This window comes from Chroicocephalus ridibundus, chromosome 1, assembly GCF_963924245.1.
Source record: "Chroicocephalus ridibundus chromosome 1, bChrRid1.1, whole genome shotgun sequence".
Taxonomy (NCBI): Eukaryota; Metazoa; Chordata; class Aves; order Charadriiformes; family Laridae; genus Chroicocephalus; species Chroicocephalus ridibundus.
In genome coordinates, this window is record NC_086284.1 from 12285831 (window position 1) to 12302316 (window position 16486).

General features: G+C 73.0%; 2 protein-coding genes across 4 annotated transcripts; one reads left to right on the plus strand and one right to left on the minus strand.

Annotated features, from left to right (window-relative positions):
- On the plus strand, positions 1-8165 carry APBB1 (amyloid beta precursor protein binding family B member 1). Of its 3 annotated transcripts, XM_063328833.1 has the most exons (14): positions 1-50; positions 200-927; positions 2933-3105; positions 3835-3891; positions 3971-4056; positions 4469-4505; positions 4787-4915; positions 5000-5127; positions 5917-6031; positions 6233-6317; positions 6738-6821; positions 6915-7030; positions 7291-7467; positions 7555-8165. In XM_063328833.1, the coding sequence occupies exons 2-14, from the start codon at positions 321-323 to the stop codon at positions 7720-7722; spliced, it is 1962 nt and encodes a 653-aa protein (XP_063184903.1). In that variant the 5' UTR covers positions 1-50; positions 200-320; the 3' UTR covers positions 7723-8165. The 3 variants fall into 3 exon arrangements, with proteins under 3 accessions (XP_063184903.1, XP_063184912.1, XP_063184894.1); XM_063328842.1 differs by lacking the exon at positions 1-50 and having other exon boundaries at positions 59-927; positions 6741-6821; XM_063328824.1 differs by lacking the exon at positions 1-50 and having other exon boundaries at positions 60-927.
- Positions 8166-8215: 50 nt separating this feature from the next.
- SMPD1 (sphingomyelin phosphodiesterase 1) lies at positions 8216-11979 on the minus strand. The gene is made up of 6 exons (XM_063328855.1): positions 11736-11979; positions 10378-11141; positions 9410-9581; positions 9229-9305; positions 8785-8930; positions 8216-8708 (listed from the first exon to the last, which is right to left on the minus strand). The coding sequence occupies exons 1-6, from the start codon at positions 11949-11951 to the stop codon at positions 8299-8301; spliced, it is 1785 nt and encodes a 594-aa protein (XP_063184925.1). The 5' UTR covers positions 11952-11979; the 3' UTR covers positions 8216-8298.
- Positions 11980-16486: the final 4507 nt, after the last annotated feature.

Here is a 16486-nt window from a genome sequence, read left to right on the forward strand (position 1 = left end):
TCTCCGCCCCCCCCCCTCCCCTCCTCCCCCCGCCCGCGGAGCCGCCGCAGGTACCGGCCGGGCCGCGTCCGGGGTGGGGGGCGGCGGCGGCGGCGGGAGGCCCCGGGGGTGGGAGGGGTCCCGTGGGGTGGGGGGCGGTCCCGGCGGGAGGGGCGGTCCCGGCGTGTCGGCGCCGCTTCTGCCCGCGCTCCCCCCGCAGGCCCCGATGGACGCGGAGGCCCCGGCGCCCCGGGGGCTGTAGGAGCCGCCGCCAGCGGCAGGTGAGGGGGGGCCCTCGGGGGGGCCCCGCCGCCTCGCCCCCCCCCCCTCCCGGCCCCGCCATGTCGGGGTCCCTCGGCGAGCGCGGCGACCTGTCGGGGCCGCTGGGCGAGCACGGCGACCTGGCCAACGACAACCGGTGCCCGGCGCTGAGCCCGGCGCCGCAGGGCCCTCCCCCGGCGCAGGGTCCCCCCCCGGCCCCCGCCGAGGAACCGGCAACCGCTAAGTGGGTGAAGGACGGGCGGAACCAACGGCGCCGCGCGGCCCAGCGCGACCAGAACCGCAACGAGCTGCGGCCGCCGCCCGCCCCCGCCCCGCACAGCGCCCGAGGCGGCGGGGGGGGGCCCGGGCTGCTGCTGCCGCTGCGGCCGCACGGCCGGCGGGAGGAGGAGGAGGAGGAGGAGGAGGAAGACGACGAGGAGGAGGACGAGGAGGAGGAGGACGAAGAGGAGGAGGATGAGGAGGAGGAGGGCGACGGGGACTCCACGCCGGTGCAGAGCGACCCGGCGACGGGGGAGTCGGAGGGCAGCGGGGAGCGGGGCCCGCGGGAGCCCCCCCGCAGCGCCAGCCGCCTCTTCGGGGCCCGCAGCGGCGCCGCCAGCGACGAGGACTCCAGCTGGGCCACGCTCAGCCAGGGCAGCCCCCCCGGCAGCTCCCCCGACGACGCAGGTGGGTCGTCCCCCCCCAACCCCGGCCCCACGGCTGAGCCACGGCGGCCCCGCGGCCACCTCTCGCTGACTCGCGGCTGAGCCATGGCCACCTCTCACTGACCCGCGGCCACCCCACACCTGTCCCATGGCCACCTCTCACTGACCCGCGGCCACCCCACACCTGTCCCACAGCAGCCCCATGGCCACCTCTCACTGACCCATGGCCACCCCACACCTGTCCCACGGCCACCTCTCACTGACCCGTGGCCACCCCACACCTGTCCCACGGCCACCTCTCACTGACCCATGGCTGACCCGCGGCCACCCCACACCTGTCCCATGGCCACCTCTCACTGACCCGTGGCCACCCCACACCTGTCCCATGGCTACCTCTCACTGACCCATGGCTGACCCGCGGCCACCCCACACCTGTCCCATGGCCACCTCTCACTGACCCATGGCTACCCCACACCTGTCCCACGGCAGCCCCATGGCCACCTCTCACTGACCCCCACCTGTCCCATGGTGGCCCCACAGCCACCTCTCACTGACCCACGGACACCCCACACCTGTCCCACGGCGGCCCCATGGCACCTCTCGCTGACCCACAGCCACCTCTGCCCCATGGCAGCCTGTGCCTGCCCTATGGCTGTCCCCGCCTGCCCCACTGCGGCCCCCACCTGCCCCTGATTCCCCCACGGCTTCTCCTGACCACCCCACAGTGGTCCCTGCCTGCCCCACGGCTGCCCTGATCCCCTCCACAGCTGCCCCACGGCAGCCCCACAGCTGTCCTTGCCTGTCCCTGTCAGCTCCACACCTTCGCCCCCCATCCCTGTCCCAGTGCCCACTGCTGCCCCCCCCCCGGGCTCCCCCCATCCCTGCTGGGGGCCGTTCCTGCCCCCCAGCCCCCGCTGACTCCATGGACCCCTGCTCTGTGCCCCCCGGCCCCCTCCAGCCCCCACCGTGCCCCATGGTGCTGGCCCCACTGTGCTGTCACCCCCCCCCCCCCCCTTTGGGTGCGTCCCCTCCGTGCCCCCCCCATCCCCTCTGCCCCCCACAGCCCCACGGTGGCCTGGCCTGTGCTATCTGTGCCCCCCCCCCCACCACGTCCCTGCCACCCGCCCCTGTCCTTGGACACCCCATCCCTGTCCCCCCCCCGTCCCCACCTGCATCCCTGTGTCCCTCCCTGAGCCCCCCCCGCCCTGTCCTTGGACACCCCCTCCCCGCTCACCTCCCCCCCCTCCAATTCCTGCATCCCCACAATCCGTGTGTCCCCGTCTCTGTCTGTCCCCCCCCCCGGTCCTTGGACACCCCACCCCCACCCCCTTCACCCCCTGTCCCTGCTCTCCCCTCCCCCATCCCTGTGTCCTGTCCCCCCCCTTCCGTGTTCCCCCGTCCCTGCGTCCCCCCCCCCGCCAAGTCCTCCGACACCCTGCCCCCCCTGCGTCCCCTCATCCCTGTGTCCTGTCCCTGCTGTGTGTCCCCCCCCAGCCCTGTCCCCCTCCTGCATCCCTGCCTCCCCCCGACCCCCATCCTCAGACACCCCATCCCTGCCCCCCCCCCGCACCCCTGTCCCTGTGTCCTGTCCCTCCCTGAGCCCCTCATCCCTGTGCCATCCCCCCCCATCCCCGCATCCATCCCCCCCCCCCCGCCCCGCATCCCGTGCTGCCGTCAGCGGTTGCCGGGGAAACGCCTGGTCCAGCCTGGCCCAGGTGAGCGCGGAGGGGACACGGGGACAGGGATGGGGACATGGGGACGGGGACCAGGACGGGCTGGGGCTGCCGTGGGGCCCATGGTGGGCCTGGGGTGGCAGGCGGGGGGGGGGGTGGTGTGTGTGTGTGTGCCCCCTGGCGGGTGTCAGAAAGTGGGGGGACGCCCTGGTGGCGATGTGGGACCCCCCCCATCTCACATCGGGGGGTGCCCCAGGCCCTGCCTGGCCCCAGTCCCCGTGGGGGGGGGGCGGGGGGTGCCGCGGCTGCCCCTGACGTGCCCCCCCCCCCCTCCTCCTCCTCCACCCCCCCCAGACTCCTTCTGGACGCGCAGCGCCGTGGGGCCGGACTCGGACCTGCCGGCGGGGTGGCTGCGGGTGCAGGACACCTCGGGCACCTACTACTGGCACGTCCCCACCGGCACCACGCAGTGGCAGCCCCCCGCCGGACCCCCCTCCCCGGCCACCCCCCCCGCACAGGACACCCCCGTGAGTCCAGGGGGTGGGGGGCTGCCCCGTGGCGTGTGGGGCGGTGGGGACCCCCATGATGCAGGGCCATGGGGCTGCCCGTTGGGGGGGTGGAGCCATGGGGACCCCCAGGGTGTAGGGCTATGGGGCTGCCCATTGGGGTGTGGGGCCATGGGGTCCCCCAGGGGGTGGGGCTGCCCCCCCCGGGACATGGGGCGGTGGGGACCCCCGGGGTGTGGGGCTGTGGAGCTGCCCCCCAGGGTTTGGAGCCATGGGGATGCCCAGGATATAGGGCCGTGGGGCTGCCCCCCGGGACATAGGGCGGTGGGGACCCCTGCGGTGTGGGGCTGCCCCCCAGGGTTTGGAGCCATGGGGACGCCCAGGATAGAGGGCCGTGGGGCTGCCCTTTGGGGTGTGAGACCATGGGGGCCCCCAGGGTGTGGGGCTGCCCCCCAGGGTTTGGAGCCATGGGGACGCCCAGGATGCAGGGCCGTGGGGCTGCCTTTTGGGGTGTGGGGCCATGGGGCTGCCCCCCCAGGACATGGGGCGGTGGGGACCCCTGGGGTATGGGGCTGCCCCATGGTGTGTGGGGTGGTGGGGACCCCCTGTGGTGTGGGGTGGTGGATGCCCCCTGGGGTGCAGGGCGGTGGGGCTGCCCCATGGTGTGTGGGGTGGTGGGGACCCCCGGGGTGCGGAGCCGTGGGGCTGCCCCACGGCGCACACCCTGAGTCGGCCCCGCTCTCCCCACAGCTGGCCTGGACGGGCTTCGCCCCCGCTGACGGCTTCGAGGAGGGGGATTTCTGGAAGGTGAGAGGGGGCTGTGGGGCGGGCGGGGGGCAGCCCCCCACGGCGCCCGGCCCCTGCCAGCCCCCCGCTCCCTCCCCAGGACCCCCCGCCCGAGGAGGAGGATGAGGAGCCGGAGGCGCGGGACCAGGAGCCGCCCTCGCCGGGACGGGCCTCGCCGGCCGTGGGGTGCGTGGGGGGCTGCGGGGTGCCTGGGGGTGTGGGGGGCCCATGGGCTCGGGGGGGGGTGCGTGGGGGGTGCTGTGGGAGGCCATGGGCTTGTGAGGGGATATGGGGGTGCTGTGGGGGGGGTTCAAGAGTGGGGTGTGGAGGGCTATGGGGGGGTGCCGTCAGGGGCTGTGGGGAGTCAAGGGGGGGTCTGGGGGGGGCTATGGGGCTGGGGGGGGGTGTTGGGGGGCTGAGGGGTGCGTGAGCCCGTGGGGAGGTGGGACCCCGAAGGACGGGCAGGATGGGGGGGGGTGTGGGGCCAGGGCTGGGCCCTATGCTGGGGGTTGGGGGGCAGAGCTGGGGGTCCAGGCCCCCCCCCCCCGCCCCCAGTGCTGGGGGGCAGGAGCGGTGACCCCCTCCCTTGCTCCTGCAGCACGACCCTGGCCGAGGAGGACACCCCGGGCTCCAAGGTATGTCTGGGGTCCCGGGATGGGGGGTGCCCAGCCCAGAGACACCCCCCCTGCCCCACACACACACCGCGGGGACCCCATGGCTGCCCCACAGGGCCTGGGCTCTGCCCCACTGCCGGGGGGGCAGCTGGGACCCCTACCCCGGGGGTGCTGCGGTGGGAGGGGGGCTGGGCTGGGTCTGCCCTGCCGCGGGGCTGGGGGGCGTGGGGGGGCAGAGCTGCCCCCCCCACACCCCCCCCCCCCCCTCCGGGCCCCTGCCCCACACGCCGCCTGCCCCATAGCGCTTCGCCGTGCGCTCGCTGGGCTGGGTGGAGATGAGCGAGGAGGAGCTGGCCCCCGGCCGCAGCAGCGTCGCCGTCAACAACTGCATCCGCCAGCTCTCCCTGCACCGCCGCGGCCCCCCCGGTGAGGTGAGTGTCCCCCGACCCCCGGCGGCCCCACGGCGGCCCCCCCCCCCGCCCCCCGGCCCTGCCATGACGTGGGGCTCCCCCCAGGGCCGGGCGATGCTGCTGCTGCTGGAGGGCCGGACGCTGAAGCTGGTGGACCCCCAGGACCAGGCCCTGCTGCACGCGCAGCCCGTGGCCGCCATCCGCGTCTGGGGCGTGGGGCGCGACAGCGGCAGGTGGGGGGGACAAGGGGGGGGGTAACGTGTGGGGCGGGGGGCTGCGGAGGTGGGGGGACGGGGAGGGCCACGGGGCGGACGGGGGGGCTGCAGGGGGAACCCAAGGGGCTGCGAGGGGTGGGGGCCAGGTGGGGTCTGTGCATATGGGGGGCGGCTGTGGGGCAGGGAGGGAGGGTGCCTGCAGGGCGTGGGGGTCCTGTGCATGTGGGGTGCGGGGGCCGTTGGGGGGGTCTTGTGCATATGGGGCACGGGGTGGGGGGCGCAGGGATGCGGGCGCGTGTGGGGGACGGACCCCGTGCCCGTGGGGATGTGGGGGTCCCGCGCGCACGTGGGGTGCGGGGCTGCGGGGTCCCACGTGTGTGGGGCGCAGGGGGCTGCGGGTGCGTGGGGGGCCGCGGGGGAGGCCCCGGGTACGCGAGGTGTTGGGGGCACGGGGTGGGGGGGGTGGTCTCAGGGGTGCGGGGTCCTGGGGCTGAGCCCCCCGGCGGTGTGGGGTCGGGGAGGGTCTCAGGAGCTGGGGCAGGGCCCTGTGGGGGGCAGGGGGGGTGGGTTGGGGGGGTGCGTGCCCTGACCCCCCCCCCCCTTAACTGCGCTCTCTGGCTCTTTCCTGCTGCGCCGCTGGGACGCAGGGAGAGGTATGGCCGCCCAGCCCCGCACCGGCGTGCCCAGTGCTCCCAGCGCTCCCTCGCTGGGACGGCGGCGAGGCACCCGGGGGGGTGTCTCAGGGGGGGTTGGGGGGGGTCCTGAGTGTGGTTTTCCCCCCCGCCCCCCCCCCGTGCCCCCAACCAGGGACTTCGCCTACGTGGCCCGGGACCAGCTGACGCAGATGCTCAAGTGCCACGTCTTCCGCTGCGAGAGCCCCGCCAAGGACATCGCCACCGGCCTGCACGAGCTCTGCTCCCAGGTGAGACCCCCCCCGAGACCCCCCACCAGAGCCCCTGACCCCAGGTGAGCCACCCCCCCACACCCAGCCAGCTCCGAGGTCTGTTCCCGGTGGGACCCTTCCCCTCCCCAGTGTCAGTAGCCCCCTCCCCAGCATCAGTGGCCCCCGGGGGTCCTGCCGTGACGGCAGCTGGGGGGGCCGGTGCCCCCGTGTTCCCCCCAGATCATGGAGGAGCGGCGAAACGCCCGGGCGCTGGCCAACGGCCTTTCCCTGGACCCCGCCAGGCTGGTGGAGATCCCCTTCCAGGGTAGGGGGGGGTCCGGGGTGGGGGGGGCAGTTGTGGGGCAGGGTGGGCTGTTGGGGGACAGCAGTGTGGGGACGGTGGGGCGATGGTCGGGGTCCCGTGGGGGGTGTGGTGCCAGGTGTCGGGCAACGGTTGTCAGGCGATGGTTGTGGAGGGGCTGGCCGTGGGGCGACATATGGGGTGCCGCGGTGGTGTGGGGCTGGCCGTGGGGCAATGGTTGGCGGTGGGGGGGGACGGACTGGCCGTGGGGCACCGGGGTGCCATGGGCATGCAGGGCCCGGTGTGGGGCGATGGTTGTGGGGGGGGCCGGCCGTGGGGCGACGGTTGTTGGGGAGATGGTGGGGGGGGGGGGTCGGGTGTGGGGTGATGGTTGTGGGGCGCTGGCTGTGGGGCGGCGCGGTGCCGACCCCCGCCGTGCCGCAGTAGAGTTCCCGGCGCCCAAGAGCGAGGTGGTGCAGCAGTTCCCCGTCTGCTACCTGGGCTGCGTCCCCGTCGCCAAGCCCGTGGGTGAGTGTGGGGCGCGGGGGGGGGGCTGCCCCACGGTGTGGGGTTATGGGGCAGCCCCCCATGAGCTCCCCACCCCACTCCGGCCCGTCCCAGGCATGGACGTTATCAACGCGGCGCTGGAGGCGGCGCTGGCCACCGGCACTAAGGAGCACTGGACCCCCATCGTGGTCAACGTGGCGCCCGCCACGCTCACCATCACCCACCAGCAGGTGCGTCCGGCCCCCGCGGTGCCGGTGGCCCTGGCCCGGTGCCGGCCATGGAGGCGCCATCCATGGCGGTGCCATCCGTGGCGGTGCCGGCCATGGTGGTGACGGCCATGGAGGTGCCATCCGTGGCGGTGATGGCCATGGAGGTGCCATCCGTGGTGGTGATGGCCATGGAAGTGCCATCCGTGGCGCTGCCGGCCGTGGTGGTGATGGCCATGGTGGTGCCATCCGTGGCGGTGACGGCGCCCTCCGCGTGCCCGCAGACGGAGGCCGTGCTGTGCGAGTGCCGCGTGCGGTTCCTGTCCTTCATGGGGGTGGGCCGCGACGTTCGCTCCTTCGCCTTCATCATGGCCAGCGCCCCCGGCGCCTTCCGCTGCCACATGGTCTGGTGCGAGCCCAACGCGGCGGGGCTGAGCGAGGCGCTGCAGGCCGCCTGCATGGTGAGTGAGTGTCCCCCGCCTTGTCCCCCCCACCCCACCCCGCCCCACGTCCCCCTCCGCCGCCGCCCCTCACCCCGCTCTCCCCAGCTGCGCTACCAGAAGTGCCTGGACGCCCGGCCCCAGGCCTCCAGCTCCTGCCTGCCGGCCCCGCCGGCCGACTCGGTGGCCCGTCGGGTGGGCTCCTCGGTGCGCCGGGGCGTCCAGACCCTCCTGGGCACCCTCAAGCCCAGGCGCCTCGGGGCCCAGACGCCGTGAGCCGGGACGGGGGGAGCCACCCGGGTCCCCTCCCCACCCGCCGCCCCTGGGATGGGCCGGCAGCGCCGGGCGATGGCGGGGGTGAGTTCGCGCCCAGGGGCGTCGCGTGTGTCCCCGCGTGCCGGGGGCTGCGTGCCCGCCCGGGGGGGGGCTGCACGCCGAGCGCCCTGCCCCATGGCAGCAGGGCAGGGAATCCTGCCCCAGGGCGACGGGGCGGGGGTCCTGCCCCCCACGCTGGCGCGAGCCCCCCACTGCCACCTCCCCCCCACCACCACCCCAGGGGGACGATGGCGCGGGAGGGGGGGCGCGGGGCCCGCCCTGCCCCGATGCATGCGGTCTAACCTGTGGCGTGGGGCTCGCCGGGGCCCCGGCTCCGGAGCCGCCGCTCCTGCTGTAACGAAGATCTTGTGTCGTACTAAGTAATTAATAAACCCATTCCACCAGCCCGGCCTGGCCCCCTCCCTGCCGCGGCGAGGATGAGGAGGGAGCGGGGTCTCGGCGGGAGCCGTGGGGGTCCATCGCGCCTTTATTGTGTGTGGGGTGCGGGTCCCGGTGTCATTCCCGCTGCCGCCGGCTTCAGCAGAGCCGTCGCTGCCGCCAGAGCTCCTGGATCTGCGGGAAGGGCAGCGCGGGCCGCAGGGGCCGGCAGAGCTGGGGGTCGGCGGAGCGGCCGGTGCGCAGGGCGCAGAGCAGGGCGGCCTTGCAGGGCGCCAGGCAGGGCTGCCGCGGGGGGTGACCCTTGTGCAGGTGGAACCAGAACCGCTGGAAGAGGGGCTCGTCGTCCTGGAAGCGGCGGATGAGCCGGTCCCAGTCGGCGGGGAAGGCGGTGGGTAACCCGTAAGCCTCCCGCGCCCGGTAGAGGCTCCGCCAGCGCGGCGCGGCCCCCGGCGCGTTGGCCTCCGTCAGGTTGAGGATGAAGGTCTCGTGGTCCAGCACGGCGTGGGAGCTGCCGGGGTAGGCGCCGTCCACCTCGTAGACGCGGTACCCTGCGGCGCGGCAAGGGGGGGGGGTCAGCGGTGGCACCGGAGCCGGGGTTGGGGGGGGGGGGTGTTTGGGCCGCACCGGGGTTGAGGTTGATGTAGGTGGTGACGCTGGGGGCCACGAAGGCGACGGAGACGGGGCGCGACAGCGTCTCCTCGTCGTAGAACATCTCGAACTCGTCCACGTGCGTGTGGCCGAAGAACTGCCCCGCGATGGTGCCCTCAAACCTGCGCCGGGACCGGGGCGAGGGCTGACGGCACTCGGCGCCACCCCGACCCGCTGCTGGCACCCGGGGCCGTGCAGCCGGCGCCATTCCCCCCCCCCCCGGTGCCACCCCCGGCCCTTGGCAGGGCGCAGCCGGCGCCGTGACCCGCAGCCGCGCCGTCACGCCGGGGGCTCAGACAACACCCCCCGTCCCACCCCGGCCCTGCCGGCGACAGCAGCACCCACGCCGGGTGTCCGCCCCCCGCCCAGGCCCGGGCAGTGCCGGGGGGGGGTCCGTTGGGGGTCCGTTGGGGGTCTGACCTGCTGACGATGCGGTAGTAGTTCCAGCTCCAGCTGCGCAGACAGTGCGCGGGGGGGATGTGCCCGATGATGTGCACCTACGGAGGCAGGGGAAGGCTGGAGGGGGTGTCCGGGACCCCTGCCCTGTGTCACCCCGCTGTGGCCGTCTGCTCCCCCCCCCCAGCCCCCCACGAGCCCTCACCTTGTCCCCCGCCCTCTCGGCGTCGGCCAGGACCCCCACGAGCCACTGGAGCTGCCCCGCGGGGTCGGTGGCGTTGATGAGCAGCCAGAAGTTGGCCTGGGAGCAGAAGTTCATGTTGAGGGAGACGAGGCGCAGCCCCGGCCAGACCCCCACCGTGTAGAACCCGCCGGCCCTGGGGGGGGGACACACGACAAGGAGGGGGTGAGCGCTGCCCCGACACCTTCCCCCCCCCCCCCCAAATCCAGCCCTCTGCCTGCCTTGGCACCCCCCAGCCTGAAGCCCCCTGTCAACCCCGCCTCCAAAGCACCCCCCACCAGCCCTGCCCCCCCCCCCCCCCCGGTAACCCACCACACCTGCACCCTCCCAGCCCTGAGCGCCCCCCCGCGCCCCCCCAGCCTTGTCCCCCCCAGTATGGAAACCACTCTGAGCGCCCCCCTCCCCTCCGCCAATCCCTGCTAGCCCAAATTTCCCTGAGCCCCCCCATCTTGTCCCTGCCAGCCAAGACCCACCCCCCCCCGCCCCCAGCCTGAAGCCCCCCCTGAGCCCCCACTTGCCCAGGCCCCACCCCCCTCCCCCCCAATATGGAGACCACTGTGACCCCCCCCCAGCCCTGAGCCCCCGTGAGCCCTGCTAGCCCAGAGCCCCCAGCCCAAAGCCCCCATTGCCTGCCCCCCCCCAGGTATGGAGACCAAGTATGCCCTCCCAGATCTAAGCCCTCTCTGGCCCAAAGTCCCCCCCATCCTGACCCCCCCCCCAGCCTAAAGCCCCCCCCAGCTCTGAGCCCCCGTTAGCCCAGGGCTCTCCCCTTGCCCCCCTCCCCCCCCCAGTATGGAGACTATTCTGTGCCCTCCCATCCCTGGGCCCCCCCCATCCCCGAGCCCCCTCACCCCTGCTAGCCCCAAGCCCCCAGCCTCACGCCCCTGCTAGCCAGGAACCCCCAGCCTGAGCCCCCCCGCAGCCCCCCCCACCGGAGGGTCTGCAGCGCCGGGGGGGGCAGCCAGCCCTGCCAGGCCTGAGCCATGGCATCGTAGAGCCACGCGGAGGACTGGTTGCCCCGCACGTATGGCGGGGGGAAGGCGTTGACCGGGGTGGCCTCGTGGTTGCCCACAGCCGGGTAGACGGGCAGGTGGCCCAGGTGTCGGCGCAGCAGCCCGGTGACGGTGCGCAGGGCCAGCAGCTGGTCCTGCCGGCTCTGCTGCCAGACGTCGTGCGCCGGGATGTCGCCGGTCCAGTACACGGCGGCAAAGGTGGCCGGGTCTGGCAACTGGGCCAGCAGATCCTCGATGGTGTGCAGCGGCAGGTCGCATTTGCCGTACTCCCCCCAGAAGCCGGCACCGCCGGGGCCGTGTCCGGCATCGCCGCGGCAGCAGAGCGGGTCGGGGCAGGCGGCCGGACTGCCCGGCACGTAGCGGCGGTCCCAGTGCAGGTCGGTGAGGAAGAGGATGCGGGCGGTGGGGGCGCCGGGCGCGGGGGGTTGCGGGGGCCGTACCGGCGGCTTGGGGGCGGCGGGCAGGGAAACGTTCCAGGCGCCGAAGATGTCCCAGCGGCCGCAGCCCCGGCCCAGCAGCAGCCCGCAGGCCTCGCCGGGCCGCAGCACCGAACGCGCCCAGGCCGACACCACGTCGCGCTGGAAGAGCTGCACGGCCTGCCGGCACACGGGCGGCCGCGCCAGGCGCAGCTCCTGGCACAGCCGCGACGCCAGGCGCCCCACGCGCGCCACGTTGGGCTCCAGCTGCGGGACGGGGACGGCGGCTGACGCGGGACGGGGACGGCCGACGACGCTCCGACCCCCATTGGCATCGCCGCCCCGACCCATCGCCGCCCCTCGCCCACCGGCCGCCGTGGCCGCCCCGACCCCTCGGCTGGGAGCCCCGCGGCTGGGGGGGACACGCACCCACCCGCCCCCCCCCCCACCGGGCACAGCCCAGGTCCCCTTTTGGGGGCCCCGTTGCCGCCCGGCCGGTCCCCGTCCCATCCCTGTCCCCGTCCCCAGCCGGTCCCGTGCCTGTCACAAGCCACGACGTGCCCCAGCCCGTCCCGGCCCCGTCACGAGGTCCCGGCCCAGCTCCCGCCTCCGGCCCCGGCCCTGCCCCGACACGACACTGTCCCCGTCCCTGTCCCCGTCCCCGTCCCGTCCCCGTCCTGACCCCGCTCGGCCCCACCACAACCCGGCCCCGGCGCGGCCCTGTCACCGGCCCTGTCCTGCCCTGACCCCGGCCCGGCCCCGCTCTCCCGGTCCCCTCCCTGTGTCCCCCGTCCCGGTCCCCTCCCTGTGTCCCCCGTCCCGGTCCCCTCCCGGTCCCTTCCCGCTGTCCCCCGTCCCCACCTGCAGCGCCAGGTCCAGCGCCCCGAAGAGCAGCCGACACGCCGGGCACGACACGTTCCGCCACCCCCAGCGCGGGGCCGCCGCCAGCAGCGCCTCGGCCCCGACCTCGGCAGGCGGCGGCCCCGACGACGACACCGACAGCGACAGCGACACCGAGAGCGCCAGCGCCAGGGCCAGCGCCAGCGGCGGGGCCGGGCCGGGGCCCTGCGCCGCCATGGCCGAAGGACGCGCCGGGGGCGGGGCCGGGGGCTGAGGGGCGGGGCCGGGAGTGGGCGTGGCGCTGCGTGGGCGGGGCCGGGAGCGTGCGCCGGGGGCGGGGCGCGGGGCCGCGCGGGGGGGGCGGGCTGCGGGGGGGACAGGAGGGGCCGCCCGGTGCCCACCCCCCCCCCCCCTCCCCCCCGGCCCGCCGGGCCGAGCCCCGGCCGCGGACACCCCCCCGCCCCGGGACCGGGGGGTCCTTCGTGGGCGGGAGCAGCCGCCGCCCCCGCCGAGGCCGCGGACAGACGCCTCCAGCCGAGAGCAACGGCCCGAGCCCGGGGCTGCAGGAACGGGGTGGGGGCGGGGGCCGAGGGGCTCGGCTGGAACGCGGGGCCTTCAGCACGGACCCTGCGCAGGATCCCGGGATGGCCGGGGTGGGAAGGGACCTCTGGGGACCCTCCAGTCCCACCCCCTGCCAGAGCAGGGTCACCCACAGCAGGTCGCACAGGAACGCGTCCAGGCGGGTTTGGAACGTCTCCAGAGACGGAGACTCCACCACCTCTCTGGGCAGCCTGTGCCAGGGCTCTGCCACCCTCACAGCAAAGAAGTTCCTCCTCATGTTTAGGTGGAACTTCCAATGCTCAAGTTTGTGCCCGTTACCTCTTGTCCTGTCGCTGGGCACCACTGAAAAGAGCCCGGCCCCATCCTCCTGACACCCACCCTTTCAGTATTTCTAAGCGTTGATAAGATCCCCCCTCAGTCGTCTTTTTTCCAGACCAAAGAGACTCAAGTCCCTCAGCCTTTCTTCATCAGAGAGCTGTTCCAGTCCCCTCATCACCCTGGTAGCCCTTTGCTGTCCCCTCTCCAGCAGTTCCCTGTCCTTCTGGAACTGGGGAGCCCAGAACTGGACCCAGTGCTCCAGACGCAGCCTCCCCAGGGCCGAGCAGAGGGTGAGGATGACCTCCCTCCACCTGCTGGCCACACTCTTCTTGATGCCCCCCAAGATGCCATTGGCCTTCTTGGCCACAAGGGCACATTGCTGGCTCATGGTCATCCTGTTGCCCGCCAGGACTCCCAGGTCTCTTTCCACAGAGTTGCTCTCCAGCAGGTCAGCCCCCAACCTGGACTGGTGCAGGGGGTCATTCCTCCCCAGCCCCCGCACCCTGCACTTGCCCTTGTCCAATTCCATCCAGTTTCTCTCCCCCTCCCCAGCTCTCCGGCCCGCCTGGATCCAGAATGGTTTAAAGCGCCCCCCCCCCCCCCCCCCCCCCGGCATTTTCCAGGTGCTTTCGCAGCCACGTTCCGCCCCCCCCGCGCCGATGCAGGGTCCGGCCGTAACGTGCACCGAGACGGACACAGGCGTTTATGGGCGTCTCTGGTTTTACCAGCAGCACCGCGGTCTCTGAGCGACGGCCACCGGCCACCGTCGGTCCTGCCCAGGCCGCTCCCCGACGCGACAGCGCGTGGCTGAGGCGCGACCACAGGGGCCCGGCACCGAGCTCCCCCAGCCCAACCCCCCCCAGCGCCGACAGATGGAGATGGTTGCCCGGAGCCAGTTGCCCAGACCTGGTCGCCCAGAGCCAGTCACCAATAGCTGGTCGCCCAGAGCCAGTTGCCCAGAGCCAGTCACCAATAGCTGGTTGCCCAGAGCTGGTCACCCAGAGCCGGTTGCTCAGAGCTGGTCACCAATAGCTGGTTACCCAGAGCTGGTTGCCCAGAGCCAGTCGCCCAGAGCCAGTTGCCCAGAGCTGGTCACCAATAGCTGGTTGCCCAGAGCCAGTTGCCCAGAGCCGGTCACCAATAGCTGGTTGCCCAGAGGCAGTCCCCCAGAGCTGGTTGCCCAGAGCTGGTCCCCTAGAGCCAGTTGCCCAGAACCGGTTGCCCAGAGCTGGTCACCCGGAGCCGGTCGCCCAGAGCTGGTCACCGATAGCTGGTCGCCCAGAGCCGGTCACCGATAGCTGGTCGCCCAGAGCCGGTTGCCCAGAGCTGGTCACCAATAGCTGGTCGCCCAGAGCCAGTTGCCCGGAGCCAGTCACCAATAGCTGGTCACCCAGAGCTGGTTGCCCAGAGCCGGTCACCAATAGCTGGTTGCCCAGAGCTGGTTTCCCAGAGCTGGTCCTCCAGAGCCAGTCACCCAGAGCCGTGTCCAGTCGGGTTTGGAAAACCTCCACAGAAGGTGACCCCACACCCCTGGGTACCCTGTGCCCGTGCTCCACCATCTGCACCGTAACAGTGGCTTTTAGTGGCCTGTTGACTCTCGTGCGCTCACTGGTGGCTACTGAGAAGCGTCGGGCTCAGCTTTACCCCCCCTCTCCAGGTATTTACACAACAATGTGACACCCGGAGCCCTCTCCAGGCTGAGCAGTCCCAGCTCTCTCAGCCTTTCCTCACAGGAGAGATGCTCCAGTCCCTCCATCATCGTCGTGGCCCTTCACTGGACTCTCTCCCACTCTGTCCCTCTCTCTCCTGTCCTGGGGATCCCACCGCTCCAGCTGCGGCCTCACCACTGCCGAGTAGAGGGGCGGGATTGAGTAGATTGGGCGTCCACCGGGACCCCCCCGGTCCTTTTCTGCCAAGCCGCTTTCCAACTGGGTGGCCCCAGCATATGTCCTTGCCCCAGGTTGTTCCTCCCCGGGTGCACTTCCCCTTGTTGAACTTCATGAAACTCCTCTCCGTCCATTTCTCCGGCCCCTGGAGGTCCCTCCGGAGGCAACACGACCCTCCGGCGCCGTCAAGCCGCTTCCTCCCACCTTTGCGTTTTCTGCACCAAAAAAACCCCCACGGAGTCGCCGGCAGCGGCGGAGTTTCTTCAGCCTCTGCGCAATTCCCGTATCCGTCGCCGGACGAACCGTCCGCTCCAAGAAAAATGGGGCAGCCCCGGTCTCGGTCACTCCTGCCCAGAGCCGGAACCGCGACGGCACCTCTGCCGGGGGGAGCACGAGCCCCACCGCCATGTCCCAGAGGGTGGGGGGACCCGTGGAGGGGGGGGGGGACGGTCGCACGCAGGGGTTTCCTCTGTCACCGCGGTACCGGCGAGGCCCCGGCCGGTTCCCCCCCCTTCCCCCGCCAGCCCCGAGCCTTTGCGGAGCCGCCAACCGCCTCTCGCTCGCTTTGGGGCCGGTTTGCTGCTTTGTGGCAGCCGAGAGCGTTCGCGTGACGCGCCGAAGGGCTTTCGGTGTCGTTTTTTGGGGAGGTGGGACACCAGTCCCGGCCCCGTCTTAACCCGTAACCGCGGCCCGGGCGGCTGGGGGCTGGGGCCGGACACCCCCCCAGCTGAGACCCGACGGCAGGCCCAGCAGGGCTCTGGGGGGCACAGATGCGCCGACGTCCTGCTGGGAAAAAAAAAGGCTAAAAAGACATCGTTTCTCTGCTGCTACACGTTAGCGTGGCTTTGTATTTATATACACAATTACGTTAAATATATCTATTAAATTGATATTTACATATTTATACATATTACAGCCCGTGCTGGAGATCTGTCTGTCCATCCACGCACTTTGTCCAGGGCAAGGCTGGCTCCAGGACTGGGGACGTTCCCCCCGCCCCGTCGCTGGGTGCCACCAACGTCCCCAGCACTGGGGACATTCCACCCCCCCCCCCCCCCCCGCCATCGCCGAGTGCCACCAGCCCCGTTGGCTCCGCTGGGGACAGCCGAGGGCTTCGCCCCTGGCCGGGAGAGGAGCCATCACCCGCGACGGCTGGTGCCGAGGGCGCCGCCACAGGTAGGGGGGGGCCATTGTGAGCCGCCGGTGGCACTGTCACCCGGGGCCATGGCACAACCCCCCCCCCCGACCCCGGACACAGACGTTCCCTGGCGGGGGCGGCAGCACCCACCGCCCGCACCCGCCGCGGGACACCCTGGCCCTGGCGGCGCTCCTGCTGCCCACACGCTCCCAGCTCCACCGTCCCGCAGCCCCGCACAGCGCCAACTGCGCCTCCGGGGACTGGGCAGACTGGGCAGACTGGGCAGACTGGGCCAGGGCGGTACCCACCGTTCGGGCTGATGACAGTCCCGCCTTCTGCCGGGGCCGGCTCTTTATGGAGGCCGGGGATGGAGAAGTGGCAACGGCAGAGCCCGGCTCAGCAGTGCCAGGATCCCGCAAGCCCAGCTCCTCTCGGAATCCCGGAGCAGCCGTCTCCTTCCCGGGGGCTGCCCCAACACGGGGGAGAACCCGCATGTACCCAGGGAAGGGAGGGCTGGAACATGGATGCTCTCCTGGCAGCGACGGCAGAGGGACAGAGTCTCCTCTGCCAGGGGGAGGCACGGGGACGCAGACGGGAACCCGCTGTCTCCAGGTCTGCCCGGGGATGAGGCGATGCAGAGAATCCAGAGGCGCATCCAGCAGCTCCGCAGCCCAGCAGAGCCACCCTCGCCCGAGCGGATCAGGGCTTGCAGGAGGAGTGGCTGACAGCCTGGAGCTGTGCCACGCTCTCCCGTCTCCTCCGTTCCCAGAGCTGTGCCACGCTCTCCCGTCTCCTCCGTTCCCGGAGCTGTGCCGCGCTCTCCCGTCTCCTCTGTTCCCGGAGCTGCGCCACGCTCTCCCGTCTCCTCC